General features: G+C 36.6%; 1 protein-coding gene across 3 annotated transcripts; it reads right to left on the minus strand.

The window, feature by feature from the left end:
- Window positions 1–319: 319 nt before the first annotated feature.
- Window positions 320–15,336, minus strand: LOC105393619 (senecionine N-oxygenase). Of its 3 annotated transcripts, none has more exons than XM_011565407.3 (8): window positions 15,079–15,336; window positions 8,229–8,431; window positions 6,814–6,952; window positions 3,564–3,735; window positions 2,927–3,199; window positions 2,422–2,582; window positions 1,924–2,076; window positions 320–1,114 (listed from the first exon to the last, which is right to left on the minus strand). In XM_011565407.3, the coding sequence occupies exons 3-8, from the start codon at window positions 6,928–6,930 to the stop codon at window positions 899–901; spliced, it is 1,092 nt and encodes a 363-aa protein (XP_011563709.3). In that variant the 5' UTR covers window positions 6,931–6,952; window positions 8,229–8,431; window positions 15,079–15,336; the 3' UTR covers window positions 320–898. The 3 variants fall into 3 exon arrangements, with proteins under 3 accessions (XP_011563709.3, XP_037963316.2, XP_048486164.1); XM_038107388.2 differs by lacking the exon at window positions 15,079–15,336 and adding an exon at window positions 10,048–10,299; XM_048630207.1 differs by lacking the exon at window positions 15,079–15,336 and adding an exon at window positions 10,048–10,291 and having other exon boundaries at window positions 1,933–2,076.
- Between the last annotated feature and the right edge of the window lie 998 nt (window positions 15,337–16,334).

Raw genomic sequence — 16,334 nt, forward strand, 5'->3', positions numbered from 1 at the left:
GAATACAGTTTTTCTTTACTTTCTCGATCTATATCTACAATGGTAAAAAAATACCTACAAGTAAAAGTAATTATATTTTAATTAGTGGTACCTATAGGCAAGTGTAACACATTACATAACCATAACTACACTTTCAACTATACATAACACATAATTTTGTATGAATGGCTTCATTGAAGGAATAATAGTAGGTACCCTTATTTAGGACGGTTATTGTTATAGATAAAATATACAGTAATGGAAATTTAATATTGATCGTAAATGCTATACATCGATATTAAAATTTTATTTGTGTCAGGACAGGATACTCACCCAGGTGTGCCTTTTTTTGTGAATATTATTTTCGTAAAGGTACAAAATATCTGCGATATTTTAAAGCTAGGAAAAGTATACCCGCCATTCTGAGTAATCATGATGCACACGATATTATTAGATCACTCAGCTTTTTAGACTTTTTTTCCATATGAAAATTATTTCTACAATTTCCCATTGTAAAACAACTTTCCCATACCTACAGATAGGTATTTCAATAACTATCAATATTACATCATATAACTTTACTCTTTTGCGTCCAAGAAACATTACAAATACAAATTGACAACAGAGGTTAAGAACATCATGTCGGGGTGACCAATGTTGACCAACTTTATTATAAGTCAAACCAAAATCTCCTTGCTTTTGGCAACAATGATCTGTGGGGCTACCACCACCGAGGATTAGCAATTAATAATCACTAAGCAGCGTCGCTCGCTTGACAAATCTGACGTATATCGTATGGATGGACTTGTATGGATTTGGCAGATGTTTGAGAGGCAAGCGACGCTGCTTTTACATAGTTAAATGTATCGGTGGTGGCACGGTACCTGTGCAGAAAAACATAATTTCACCTCACCTTCTCTTAAAAATCGATGTCAATAGGACAGGGCACATTGTTGGGGTCAACCGGGTGGTAATACCGGTCGTAATGAAACGCGTCGGTGATGTTGAAGTCGTAATCTCTGTAGTGGAGCAAGTCGTCCAGTCGGATCTGTGCGTTGAAGTCTCGGATCTCGGTAAGTACTGGCGGCGCTCTCTTCACTCCTGCCTCTGATGTTAGGTTCCCAAAGTACTGGTCCTGGGTTAGGGAAAATATTGTGATTAGGTACCTATACATTTATGTAAGACCAATACAAAAAAAACTAATCTCTTCAATCCACTCCAACTTCACAATACACACATGATTCTCCTATCATATTTTCAGCTTTTATTGTTCAGCCCTGAAAAAATTGACTACAGACCGTAATGTGCAATAGTGGATTACCGATGCCGGCTAAAGACTGAAAACAATATAAGTAAAAGTAATAATTATTATCGTTATAAATTATATCATATTTTATGTAATGGAATTATATAGACATCACGATTTCTGATAGTATTTTCAGTAACGACCTAGATCTAGGTACATTGGGTGGCCTGATAAAATTCCACACATGCTCTATTGTTTTAATCACAAAAGCATTATTGTCATTATCACATTGAATAATTAATTATAGGTATGATAAGTATAATATTAATGTAGATATCCTATGCTTTAAAGTAAGTAAATAAGGTTACATATGAATATTTATATGGTGTAAGTAAGTATGTATAAAATTATTGAAAGTTTTAAGATGTTGTGGTGTACTTATATAGGTACTTTAATACTTATTTTAGTTACTTATGAATCATTACCATTTCTCCGTAACAATATTAGTTATAACGTCTGGAACGTACCGTATGGATAGTTATAATAAATACGAACCATAAACAAAAATATCCCTCGCTTCCTCACCAGTTCACGTAACGTATGGATAGTTATAATAAATACGAACCATAAATACATATTCACCATCCCTTGCTCCGTCACCCTCCATCCTCGGACCATGTAACTGGTTCAGACATTACCTTCCTCACCTGCAAGTTGCCAATGAGGTTGACATTGACGATCTTCTTGCCGATGGAGTCCAGGTAGTACACTTTAGACAACCAGTGCTTGAGCATCTGCTCTTGAGGGGGAAGCTTGAATTTACCCGCGATGGCTGCGGCTGCGTATTCACCCTACGAGGAGAATTGGTTTGTGATTTTGTGAGTCGTAAAATACACGATTGACAGCCATGCAGGTGATGCAAGATACAAGAGGTTATAGTCCAATTACATTTTACATAAGATAAGATTACTCTCCCAAGGAGCGCTACACCACTCGAATATGACTTTAACATCTCCCAACAAAACCAACGTCAGGATTTCAGCTCAGGAAGTGGTGTTGTGGTGTGCAGAATAGTCTTACAATATTTATTGCAAAATAGTCAAGGTTCATGAATAAGAATCTCCTTCCTTGTTTGCATCGATTGTAAGGATATCTATTTAATTTTTATGCTGCTCTTGCATTATTGCAACACATACCTGAGACAGCAGCACTCTAGTGATGGTGACCTGCGTAAGGCCTATGAACATCATGCTGGGCCGGCGTATGTTCACGATGTCCTGGTACACCGGTAGAACAAACTTCCCTGATACTGTCACTCCGCTCGTCTCGTCCAGGAAGGGGTAGTCGAAGTCGAAACCTGGGAGATTGAAGGGGGATGTTAAGAATGGAATATTCTTCCTTGAATGTGGTTTTTCTGTATGAGCTTTATGAGGAAGTATAAGGATAATGTAGGTGCAACAGCTTAGTCAGGTAGCCACACCAAGCACAATTTTTTCCCGTGACGGCCATTTGGAACAAACTATGCCATCGCTCTTACGGTAAAGTAAATCATCGTGTGGAAACTTGCATGTGTATTTGCTCACAGTCCCGTAGTGGTTCAGCGTTGTGTAAATCCAAGTTTAGGAAGGCAAATAAGACCCAAATGCTATACATATACGTTCGAGTGAGCCAGGTGCAGGCACATAGACCCTTCGCACTCACCTGTACAAAAGATAACATCATCAACTTGTTCAAAGCTGCCATCCACGAAGATTACTCCATCCGACGTAAACGCCCGGATATCCGGTTTCTTCACATAGTTCTTCGGGAAGTTAGGCTGGTTGTACACTAAGTGGTGACTGTGGACTAGCTTCTGGGTCACGTTGACTAAGTGCGTGGCGAGGTCTAGACCAGATGGTCCGGCTCCTAGGAGTAGGACGCGTCTGTTGCGGTAAGGCTCAGGCTCTTTGTAGTCGTGACTGTGGATCATGCTGCCTGGAATGGAAAGGTGCAAGGTTTTAGTGGATTTGCGATAATTTTTTGCCAGTTTCTGTGCTGCTATCTCCAAGGGTAACTACAGCAATCTAGCCTTGACTTAGAGTAAATACATAATAATACGTGTAGCGGCTTTCTGGCTAGTATGGAGGGGTATTAGTCTGGTTAAACAAATATATATTCGCAAACGTGGTTGGTTACAGGCCACAGGCTAGGCGTCCCTTGGATCTTTATACAGTTAAACCAACAGGGGATATGCACGGACGGCAAGTTTCTCTATATCCACTCTTACTAGGTCGGCCGTGGATCTGGGATCTTCGGCATAGCAGTCAGGGTCACTAAACACTACACCGGCCTACTCTACCTTTAAAAGCCTCAGCGCCCTCGAACTTGGGCCACCGTGGCTTGGAGTAGTGTCCGCTGCACAGCACCACGTAGTCACACGACGCCACCTCGTCGCTCTGAGTCTCCGTGTTGTAGTACGAGAGGCTCCAGCGGTCCTTGTTCCAACGCACTGAGCGCACGTGGCTACGGAACTGGAAGATAGAAGAAATTAAGTCTACTGTATACAGATATTTTGGACTCGCGGGTCTTGGGTGTTAAATTCGAAGACAGAAGAAATTAATAAGCTCTGACTACTTAATGCCTGACTGACAGAAGAAGACATATATTTTGTACGGGCGAGTTGTGTTACGTGATAGTGATATCTTCAGTTTAGGGGGAGGGTAGTGTCCTGTAGTGGTATTACGGGTGATTTTAGTGTAGATTTGCATTTCATAAGCTAGTTTTAGAAATCGTACCTACATATGCGTTTCAGTTCTATGAATAAAATAATCAAATGATTGGTGATTGTATCTTAAAAACAAATAACCACTATTACATGACTGATCATGTGATCATGTTTGTCATCACAACAGCATTTTAATAATTCCACGAATCGCAGGAACAGGTTTTGTAATACCTCGGACCCTCATAAACTAAAGATAAGTAGCAATTTGTATGTATTACAGCAGTTACTTATAACAATCTCTTTGCATCACCAAAATAACAAACCAGTTTATGTTTTTCACTGCCCGAGAAACCTAAAAAGGTTGGCAGGATGACCAGTGAAGGATATTCAATGCCATAATGGTGTTCGCATGACTTTTTTGTCATTTTGTCATGGTCAGACTTTTTACCCGATTGGATATGGACCATTGTGTAAATTGTGTTTTTTTTTTTTTTTTACATAGCCTATTTGGTTTCCCACTGCTGGGCAAAGGCCTCCCCTTTTTCCTTCCACACCCTACGATCCTGTGCACTCTCAGCCCAGTTACTATCGAATTTGTCCAGGTCGTCCCGCCATCTCCGTCTCGGCCTGCCTCTCCGCCGGCGCCCGTCGCCCGGCACCCACTCGGTCGCTATCTTGGCCCACCGGTCCGGGTGCATGCGGCAGACGTGGCCAGCCCAGTTCCACTTGAGCTTCGCGGTCTCGACACCAACATCGACTATGCGTTACAAATTGTGTTACAAAAAATAATATAAATAGGTGGTTCTACCATTATGAGTAGGTAATGTAAGTGTTTGATTGTAAGGTCGAAGTTGTATGAGTCATAAACTCTTAATGATAAGTCGTAACATAAGCATCAAGTTTTTCCAACTTAGTTCGTAGGTACTTAGGTATCTATTTAATTGATAACAATTTTGATTAGGTACATTATTTATGTTGATTGCGTATGTTGTTGTATTGTTTAAGTCACGATTTAAATGGAAACCCTATATAGTGATTACAATAAAACTATATAGTACGTAGTTTTACCTATTAATACAAGCAGCATACGATATCTAGATTTTTATTAAGTATTGTATTAATTAATTATTTTACGCTGGCAAGTCAATGTAGACCTTTATCCTATAAGTACCTTTATATTGAGCAACTTGCAGTATGGGGACAAATCTAAAAATCTCATCCGCAATCAGAAATTTCAATTGGAAGTTGGTCACATCACATGGCAAAGTTGCTCAAAAAGTTTGGAACATTAAATAAATATAAATTAAATATGTGAGGACATCTCACACACGGTCACCCGACCCCAAGCTAGGCAGAGCCTGTGTTATGGGTATCGGACAGCTGATATATCTACACAAGTACATAGATAGATACATATTAACTATAAATATCAACACCCAAGACCCGAGTACAAATATCTGTCTTAAACAAATATCTGACCCAGCCGGTAATCGAACCCGGGACCTTCGGCATAGCAGTCAGGGCCACTAACCACTACGCCATTCGACCGTCAACATCGTACCGTTTACATCTGTGGTAGGTACTCGTAACAATACTGAAGACTTTACAGCACGGCAGGTTAGGAAATGTGTATTCAGAACTATAATAATACGTAATATTCGGTTCGTCGGGTTTATACGTCTCATTAATCGTCTCCAAGCTATAATAAATAATAATACCTATGTAAAGGAACTACAGCAAATAGTCAAGCTCACGTAATGGCAATCTCACATCCTAGTCACGATTTATAAGCTCATGTTCGATCACACTATGTCTTCCGGTGTTAACATTATGCCCTTTTAAAATTCATTGTAGGATCTTGTAACTAGTTTTCGTTCCTACTATTCTATACCTACTATACAAGGCGGGCGAGATAACTAGACACCTGGGTTAAATGACATTTGTCTTTAGTACTGAGTGCAAAAAAAGTAATATCGATAATCCCAAAAATATTTTTTTTCGTCCTCTTTGCTATCAGTATTTTTATAACTAAGCTCGGAAAAATAATAAACCTCGCCATACTGCGCAGTTTTAATGAACTAATTTTATAAAGAAAATTGTTGCGAGAACGTAAACATAATATACCTACATGTAGCGCCCCGATATTTGAAATTATTCTGATTATCCAAAAAAAAAAGCTTAGTCTACCCTTTTTGCAATACCCTCTATGTATAAGTCCTGGCTGTCCACGACACAGGCCTAGCCTAGTGTGGTAGCCCTTGTTATATCACCTTTTAATTTTTACCAAACACTGCAACCTATTTTTTTTATACTTTCATAATCTTTAATTTAAATAAATATTTTTTTCATTTCAAGTATTCAAGTTGTTACCTACTTGTTAAAGTAGTAACAAAAAAGTATGCGATAAAAAATATTTATTGTTAATCGTCTGATAATTCTTATGCTAACGCTACAAAAGGACGAGAGCGGGGCCTCGCGCGGGGAAGAGGGAGTGGGGTAGATTTTTGAGCCAGGTGTCTAGAAACTTTGCGCGGGTTGTACTTTAAGGCTTCGCATTAGTCTAAATCAACTCGGAATGATTAATTAGTGATCAGGCAAAAATTATCAAAATATTCTTAGTTTAAATTCCATGATAAATAATATGTTAACATTTGAATGCATAATAAAAAGTACCAAATTTTGATTTTTGAAGTTTTATACTACTTATTATAATTTTTTAACCGACTTCAAAAAAAGGAGGTTCTGAATTCGTAGGGAACTTTTTTTTACTTACCTTTTATTATTGTGTAAAAATAAACCAAAAGGTAACACCATCTCTATACGATTTTTAACATTATACAATATTATGCAGGTAAAGGACTACATGTATGCCAAAACAACTAACCTGAATATACTTATAAAGGTCGTAGTTCTTAGTGAAGAGTTTCAGGTACTTGTAGTAGCAGGTGCCGGAGGGGTAGGAGGGGGTCCCCTCGGGGAAGGGAAACTCCTCGAACTCCATCGTCTCGCGGGGAGTGTTCGTTCTGGAAACAATATTGCAATATTAAATTAGGGTGTTGAAAAATGTACTAAGTAAAGTGCTTAAAAAAGCTGAAAGAGAATGACTCAGAGGGTAATTTTGAACCCGATTTTAAAAAAACGAAATACGCTTAACTGCCCCATAGAATTTTTCAGGATAGCGATGGTTTAGCCCAGATTGTAGAAGAACATAATTAAAATATGAGTGTTTGGTCCATTATGAGTTTTATGAGCGATTATGATTTCTTGTAAGTAAATAAGTTAATCTATAGTGAAAATTATTTCCAATTTCCTAAAGAAAGCACAATACGTAAGGTCCTATATACTCTCTTAATTCATGCTTATTCGGTATTATTTGGTGAACCAGTTCTGTGTTCTGGTTTCATTCATTTCATAATAACTGACCAAACTGGTGTGAATATATTAATAAACTTGTGTCTGAGATTATCTATTGAAACCTTTGTCCATATTGCTAATTATTTAAAAATCCGATTATGTATACCTAAGTAAGTTATATTTACACTTGTTTCGCTTCACATGCATAAACTTAGAACAAATTACATTCTAGCAATTTGTCTTGGCTATTACTTTACCAATACAACACATTATCGTTACAACGTTACGTTAAAAGTCCTGCAGCTTATTGCCTCGTGGCTTACTTCCAGGAACTAAATAAATGCCTAGGTATACCTACATGTCTAGGTTACAACGTGACCTAGTGGTAAAGTAGTCAATTACTTAAGCATGTATTGTAAAGAGCTTAAGTAAATATTCATTAAAAGTGAGAGTTAATGACGTAACATCAACGTAAGAAAACGTTAAGATTCCTACAACTAACTAAAGTAGGTGTCCACATATGTAATTGATGAGTGTGGACTCCATACAAATTACCTACCTATGTTATGTAATCTGTAATGTACGGGCAAATGCCAATACGTTTACTTATTTATCAAATAATCTAATAAATGGCCAAAGAGCTTTCCAATAGTTAAAACATGACTGTGAATTACAATAATTGACCGGAAGTTATGATTTTTAAAAGATAACTTCCTAAATTAAATTTATTTAAATCAGATAAGTACTAGTGTTATTAAATAACGGAATAATGCTACACATAACTGCTTCACCGATTCTTGCGACGAAAGTATTCGATATTGAATCTAACGTCGACGGTATCTTCTCACTTCATAGGGTATTTATTAAGTCTAGATGCTTAAACGTTTATAATACGTATGGTTGTATGGTATAATTTACCAGTAGCATAAGCTAACAAATACATACCTAAGGTACTTATACTGGCTAGTATACAGCGGCAGGCCATCCTCGTCCACCCCCACGTGAGGGTCGAACCTCCAGGTGCCTCCAATGTGTCTGGTGGCTTCGAACACCGTGAAGTTGGTCACCCCATAGTCCTGGAGATACTTCGCTGTGGCCAGCCCTGATATCCCGGCGCCTATTATGCAGGTGCGACCCGATGATCTGGGCTGGAAATAGGTTAGATAAAAGTTTAATTTTAAAGGGCTTGTGGCAAAATGGTATGTCATGATGATGACGATGCAATCGGACAGTGATCATAGAATCTCTGCTAAATTAAACAAGATACCCATGCTTCCACAGTCCTGCTATGGCATAATATTATAATTCATGTCATAAATTAATGGTTCCTTTGGCAGGACCACGCGGAATAAAGTTCCTGGCAGTCCGATGAATCGGACCACCTGGAACAGAGCCCATGTGGTCCGATTAGTAAGACAAAGGTAGTCAGGCCACGTGATTTTATTCGTACAGCTACTGGATTTTATAAGATTTATAAATTAATCACTCATTATTTATTCATGTTATTCTGTATGTTAAGCCAGCACCAGTTCAATATTGCTGTTTGTTACGTCTATGCTATGTACATAAGTAGGTATTTGCATTCAATTATTTAATCTTAGCATGCTATTCTAGACTAAAATTAACCTTGATTAGTAAAATCTTTAATTGATGAGTAGGTTATCTTGACCATCGTACGTATGCAAAATCTTTTAGACAAGGTTTTTTGCAGAGGAGAAAATAAATAACATAACAGAACTTCTAGCTTTTGTCATAGCGTTTGCTGTAGGAACGACGGAAGATCCGTGAAAGAAGGGAAAATAAATCGCGTTTACCTATAAGTGGGTATTATTATTTTGGATTTATTTATCTAACTATTTATAAACTTAGGAACTTTGTAGACAATGCGCGTATTTCCTGGTTTAAACAACTTTCACTACTTGTCCCTACCCTTTTCTCCGTAAAGTTAACTTAGGGTCAGCGGTTCGAATGCCCTTAAGTAATCCAAAAGCATTCATGTGATTTCCTTTACCACCGATGCGCTATCGATGTTACATCATTGAATAACAAAATTGGAAGAACTTCCGATTTACCGACTTACATTATTTAATAAACGCATAATGATGTGCTGTGTGAGCCGATCACATAATGCAGAACAGTAGTGTTAACAGTTTGATTTGAATGCAATGATTTGGTGAAATGGTTGGTGTTTACTTGTGGTTATTCAAATACTACTGCCTCCTACTACTACCTTTAACCGAACTATTAATTTTATTGATGGTATTTATGTATGATTATGAATAAATACTTAGAGGTATTTGCATCAGAATAATTAGGCTGATGTTTTGAATGCTAGGTGAGGTGATTTATCTTCGTATTACTTAGGCAAAACATAAATCTGTATCAAGGGGGAACTTTATATGCAAAATTTCGAAACCAGATTTAGACCATGCGAATTCAGAATACATTACAGTGGGAATTAATAATACACCATCGAACGTGTTGTAAACCCAGAAAATACCGTGTTAACTGAATTTATAAGTCAAGTTTATGTTTTTGTGATAGTTATGGGAACTTATAGATAGTTAAACCGACGGTAATTTAATAATTAAGAAGCGACCAAATTACACTTTATGAAACAAGTATTTAGTTAAAACCCAGTTGATTTACAGGCATTACAAAATTACAATACAAGGAAAGGAGCTACCTATAACGAATGGTATAAATAACACAATAAGAAAAAAACGATATACCTTAGTATATTGTATAGCGTACATCTCTTTACCTCAAAGTCTGAACAGGTCTTGAGGAAAATCACCATTAAAAACGCGAGACACTTCATCGAAGCAGTGCGGAATACTGCAGGTAGTTAATTGGTCATTATTCTTTATTTTTCTCTCAGTACTTAGTAAGTACGTGCTTACAATCACCTCTACGTTACACACTATGCAATGCACTGTTTACTGATAACTGATAATCCCATTGAATGTTACGCTCCGCTGAGGCGGTTACGGTTTTTTTTAATTTATTGTTTTTCTTTGTAGTTGTAACTAACATCGTCTAGCCATAGGTCTGACAAACTAGTGTATGTGGATACCTACTAGATCTTATACTTACTTAATAATATCAGACACGTATTTTATATTTAGCTACCAACGCATGGATTTAACTGTGGCACATGTGGCAGGCTTGCAATCCCATTGACTGTAGCAGTGAAACGGATTTACCGATTTGAATTTTGCATTTCTAGGCCCCATGTTTCGGGATCCCAGATATTTTTTAATATGTTTCCCTGATAGTAAGCGATTTTATAAATGAATTAAAATATAGGTAGGTTTGGTTAGTGGCCGCTAACTTACACAAAGTGGGTCAGATCTAGGTATCTTGTTTGTAGCACATTGTTGATATTTGTTTGTACCTATCAAAAATATAAACAAGAAAGAAAGAAAGAAAATACATTTATTTCACACATACACGGGTAGGTACTATGGCAGGATATGCTTAATTTCAAAAGTCAAAAATAATTTAACTCTGAAGTATCCGTAATTATTCAATTAAAATTCAAACTTCGTAAGTTTAATTTTATGCTCCGTGATTTTGTCACAACGGTTTCGTTGCCAAACACAAAGAAAAACTCTTCACTTATTGCAAATATATAAGTTACAAACAGATATATGGCTTATTATTAATAATAATAATATATTATTATGTTATGTAGATGTACCTACTACACTTAGGGTGGGTTGCACCATTTAACTTTAACTATGAGGCGTTTGTTAAAAAAAAAAAAAGTTCCTTTTTGGAGAAATAGATGGCGTTGTCTGGGGTTGTACCAACTTTCAAACCCTCAGAACACACTCAGATCACAATATGTTATTCTGTGAGGCTAATGAAATGTGAAAGTGACGTAGGTAGGTAGAATTGTAGTATTATTTTCTCTATGATGTCGATGTCACTGTTGCTTCAGCGTTCAGTGCGATTGTGCGTACAGCCGTTCTTTTCAAGTTTTCTCAGTTTCCTTGTGTTTCTCCTGTATTAATTGAGTTGTAGTTGAGCTATCTGCTCCTCCTCCCTTGATACTGTAGAGTTAGTGCACATTTCTTTGGGATCTTATTTAGGATCATACAATAAATAAAAATAGAAAATCAGTTCTCGCACGCAGCACCCGTTCAAACGGCGCGCATAGAGAAAAGAACACTACGTGACGGCGCGGGTAGAACTATTCACAGAATACTTAGCACTATCCCAAGCCACATGCAGTCTGAGCCTCGGAAGGATGGCTCGCGCTACCACCCGACATTTAATCACAACTAGTGAGTTCTTATTCTGAGTTTAGTACTCTTTGCTCTCTATGTAATTTTTGACAGTTGGTACACTGCGTTTTCACGCCATCTATCGGCTTACCCAAAAGCTCAACTGACAGCTGTCAAGGAAAACGGCTCATTGCAAACGTCAAATCTCTTGAAGATTGATCTCGCTCGTCAAGGGATTTGACGTTTGTAATAGTTAAAGTTAAATGGTGCAACCCACCCTTAATTTCAACAAAGACGATTCCTATTGACATTTTTGAGTGTAACGATTTTAAAGACATCCCTTTTTCTATCATTTTTTTAGATTTGTTATTCAGTTTGTCGAATATATTATTCTCCCTTCAGAAATTTCATTGATAAATTCGAGTACGGAACCGGCGGAACCCTGCAATCGTGTGACAAGAATGCATCCGCCACTCAAGGGCGCCCGGTAAATCTGAATACATTACATATTGCGTGCGACGATGATGGCTCTGCGATGTCCCGTAAAATTATATTCATCAGAGGACAATCCCTGACCCACATGACCAACAGTGCCTGCCTGTGGACCGCTAGTACAGCCAACTAAAGAGACAAGTGCGCTCCTTCGGACAGGAGAAAGACGAATGAGTTGAAAAATATTCTATAAAAACAGATGATGCAAGCGCTGTAGAATGACTCCTTTTCGAGTAATCTATCATTCGTCAATAGATTATAACATGAAAGTGTAATGCTGGGCGTGGATACTTAACTCTTTTGCTGACTGTACCTACTCTAATACCTATAGCATGCTATTTTGACTAACGTGACCAAAGATACTTACAGAAATAGTAATAAGTAATAGAAATTTAGACACATCTTGTGATCGTGACTGGGGTATGTATCGATCGATAGATGCTGTAGATAATTACTCATTCATCTTAATTATGTTTTTTTTCTTAACCCAGAGTTTCTGGTCACTAAAGAATTAAATAAATAACAATATAAATATTGTCTTTGTCTAGTTACGGTGATCTACTCTCTAGAGAAGATAAGAGAGTATCCCATCGTTTATCAGTTTATCACTATCAGTTCCTGCCAGACAGACAACATAATATTGTCAGCCTCCGCAGAATGAGACAGAATACATACAATCCAAACATGCTGGTGTCACATCGTAGGATGAAACAGGTTAACGATGTTGATGAAATTAAATTATACTAACTATGTATAGTAGTAATTAGTTAAGTAAGTGATTAAACTTAACGTGTTGTGCCCAATGAGAGTTTAATAGCCTTTTGGAAACATCAATAAAGTTGATCAATATTACTCATTCATCATTTTGGTAAATAGGAATTTCGTGGATATTATTAGCAATAGATCTTTCGGTAAATCTCAATCATCATCATGTGCCAATATCTGAACAGTTCACACCTATTTCTGTACACAGTTTTCTCCATAGGTGCGTTACTGAATTTCTACTCTTGGTCTAATGGACAATATCTCCGAGAAAACCTCCCCGTTTGTCTGGATGTACATTATTTATTGGTATTGTACTTTTTACCCTAGTCTGTCCTACCTATGTAAGACGTATGTTTACCTACAAAGTTACAATCGATGCGCATTCTTGGAAGCTGCATGAGATATCTCGCTCTTTTCCGTATTGCCTTTAAAGAAATGTCTGAGTAAACCAGTTAGGTAAGTATCTAAGTATAAACTCGTATTAATTTCTAGTTCATACATAATGGATTTATAATTTATTGTAGCTCAGGTTTCAATTAAACTTATAGTTAGGTTCTAGCTATACCCGATCATTGTCTCAAATTTAACTCGAAAAAGTATGGTACGATTTTGTTTTAATTTTTTTTTAGATAAAGCCCTCATCATGGTATTATTTATCAGCTATTTATTTACGTAATAATTACAACACCCCTATGCCTAATGTTTAAAATATAGTATTTATAAGTAGGTACTTAACTATGTAGTTATACATAAGTAGGTATTTTAGAAAATATTCCAAACTTATTTACAGGCTTTGTTATAAAAACTTAAGATAGCGTTTCACAGATGTTTATAGCTATACCTAATAATGGCTAATGCTTTAACTTTCATAAATTACCTAAACAGGAAGTTTAAATTGTGCAGACATCTAAAAAGATTTCCGCTAATGATTTGGGAAACAATGTTAGCGCAGCGGACAGCTTTTCCTATTGTTATTTTTTTATTTTATGTGATAATGTGACTAAAGTGAGTTATTTATAATTATATAATTATATAATTATATTAAGGTCTGTTCCCGCATTGTAGTAGTGAGGAGCTCCATATTTGATACACCTTCTTTTCGCCGCTTTTACCCATTGGTTTTAGATACAATACACAATATGTTTTAGATACAACTATAGGTACCTACTTACATAGTTTTATGTTAACATAATTCCGAAGAGAAGGCATTAGGCCCATTTCCTCGTTTTTAGCATATCTTAACTGGATAACGTATTATATTTGCCTGCAAATATTATGTAAGTTTGTAGATCTATGTTACAAACTGCTTCTTTTTTACTTAAAAGTTTACTTAAAGGAGACTCCATTTACTTGTAAATGTTATGATTATTTTGTTAAAGGAAATAAATGATTTTGTATTTGTATTGTTGTATTCTTAAAATTACTTAAGCATAGACTTTATTTTATCTTCAGAATACCCAACTAAACAAAGATTTTATTAATGAATGTAAAAGACACACGTGTGCACTACTTTACGATAATAACTTTGAGAATTGGTGATAAGTAGGTGGCTATATTAAGGTAAGAACAATAAACTAATGTGACCTATCTAAGTTTTACTTAAATCGAATTAATTTTAGAATAAGTATTGGTAAAGGTTGTCTTGAAAAAATCACTTTTAATGATAAGACCGCCTTTTTTGTAAGTACCTATGTGTTTGTATATAAGCTTTATAAAATCTGTTCTTGTGTACAAATAAAGAATATTCTAACTATCTATCTAACTAAGTACTAAGCAATCAATGAAGCTATTGAAGCATGATGATGAGAAGTGTTTGTAGTGTTTGTACCTACGTATGTATCAACGAACTATCCTACCACCCCTTGATTATTCTCTATGTACAGTTCTGTAAGTACATACAAGCAATATGAAAATCAAAATTATGTTAAGTAGGTAGGTACTTACCTACTTAGGTAGATGGCCAAAAACATTAAGTACTTAGTTTTTTAGTAGGTACCTACTTAAATCCCTTACTTCAGATTACAATAAGTATTCCTCTTTTCGAAGTCCTTATATTGAACACTCCTAAATACGTCCTAAACACATCAGATCTACTTAGGGTGAAATTTTATCATTGACATTCCCGTTATCAGGTTAATGTACCTACCCAACATAGTTACTTATTAGTACCCTGTAGTGTAGATGTAACTACGTACCTACCTACCTATTTAAGACCCTGTGATTTTTTTATTTTTTTTAAATCTGGTACTTAAGTATAAATATTATAATAATAATGGTACCTAAGCCTAAATGGAATAAGTACTTACCACTGCAAGCCCATTGGTCACTTCAATAACTAAATTCAGCAAACATAAAACTACACAAAACACCAAACTTAACTTCGTTTTCGTAAAAAAAAAAACAAACAAGACACAAACTTTTAAAAAATAAAACCGCGGGAAGATTCCGCCACTTTTTTGTTTTTATTTTTTTAATCACAGTCTGGCAAGCGCTCTCTGCCTTCAGCCAACGAAGGCAGAAGCCAAGTGAGTGGACAGACAGGTGGGCTAGTGGGTGAAGTAGGGAGCTGTGTGGACCTGCTCGACGGCCTTGGAAGCGAAGGCTCGGTGAATCACTAGTCCACTACCTGATAGGTACGAGTATAAAGTAACTGCAATTTGCATGTGCCTAACTATGTCAGAAAGTCCTCGGTTATCTTATCATGATCACACAGCTCCGTAGTTAAATATCTAAGAAAAACTAGGTTGGCAGCAATACGGTAGGTGGGTGGTTCGGCTTAGGTTACTACGACAGCATGATTCTAATCTGATAATAAGTAATTAAGCAAGCAGTATTCTTAACTAGCATCATAGAGACATGAAAATTATATACATTCACGTGCAAAGAATTCCACACACAAAATGCAGCCACCAAATGGCCCTTAGGTATTTTTTTAAACATTTAATAGGAACTTTGAACAAAATATTTACGTTTTTAGTTGGTAATATTCTGATGTAGGTAGGTACTTACTGTAATATTGGAGAAGGTTAGTTTTTCAGATTGGGAGTAATTTGGTGATTTTTAATTGCCCGTGAGTGTACAGGATGACTACCATACTTTAAAAAAACGGATTTTCCGACTATTTATAACGAGTTACGAGAGTCATTTACACAGTCGGAAAATCTAGCAGGTCACAGGGCAGCGAGCGTCAATTATATGTAGGTATAGCGTAATTTTAGAAGAATAAAATAAAAGCGGACTACCTATACCTAGGTAACTACAAAGTATAGGATAAAATAATGTTACCAGAGAATTATGTGATTATAATGCTTAGTTGCTTACACAGTTGAGAATAAGTAAGTAAGTACTATAATTTGTACCTATAGGTAAAGATTTTTTTTTTTCATCATCATCATCAGCCAATAATCATCCACTGCTGGACATAAGCCTCTCCCAAGGAGCGCCCCAACACTCGGTCCTCGGCCTTCCTCATCCAACCACTACCGGCTAGCCGAGGAGAATATGTGACGAAGTTTCCCGAATGCAGTCCAACCCAGTTGGATGCGCCATGCAGTCTCCTTGT

The sequence above is a fragment of the Plutella xylostella genome, chromosome 25 (genome assembly GCF_932276165.1).
Source record: "Plutella xylostella chromosome 25, ilPluXylo3.1, whole genome shotgun sequence".
Taxonomy (NCBI): Eukaryota; Metazoa; Arthropoda; class Insecta; order Lepidoptera; family Plutellidae; genus Plutella; species Plutella xylostella.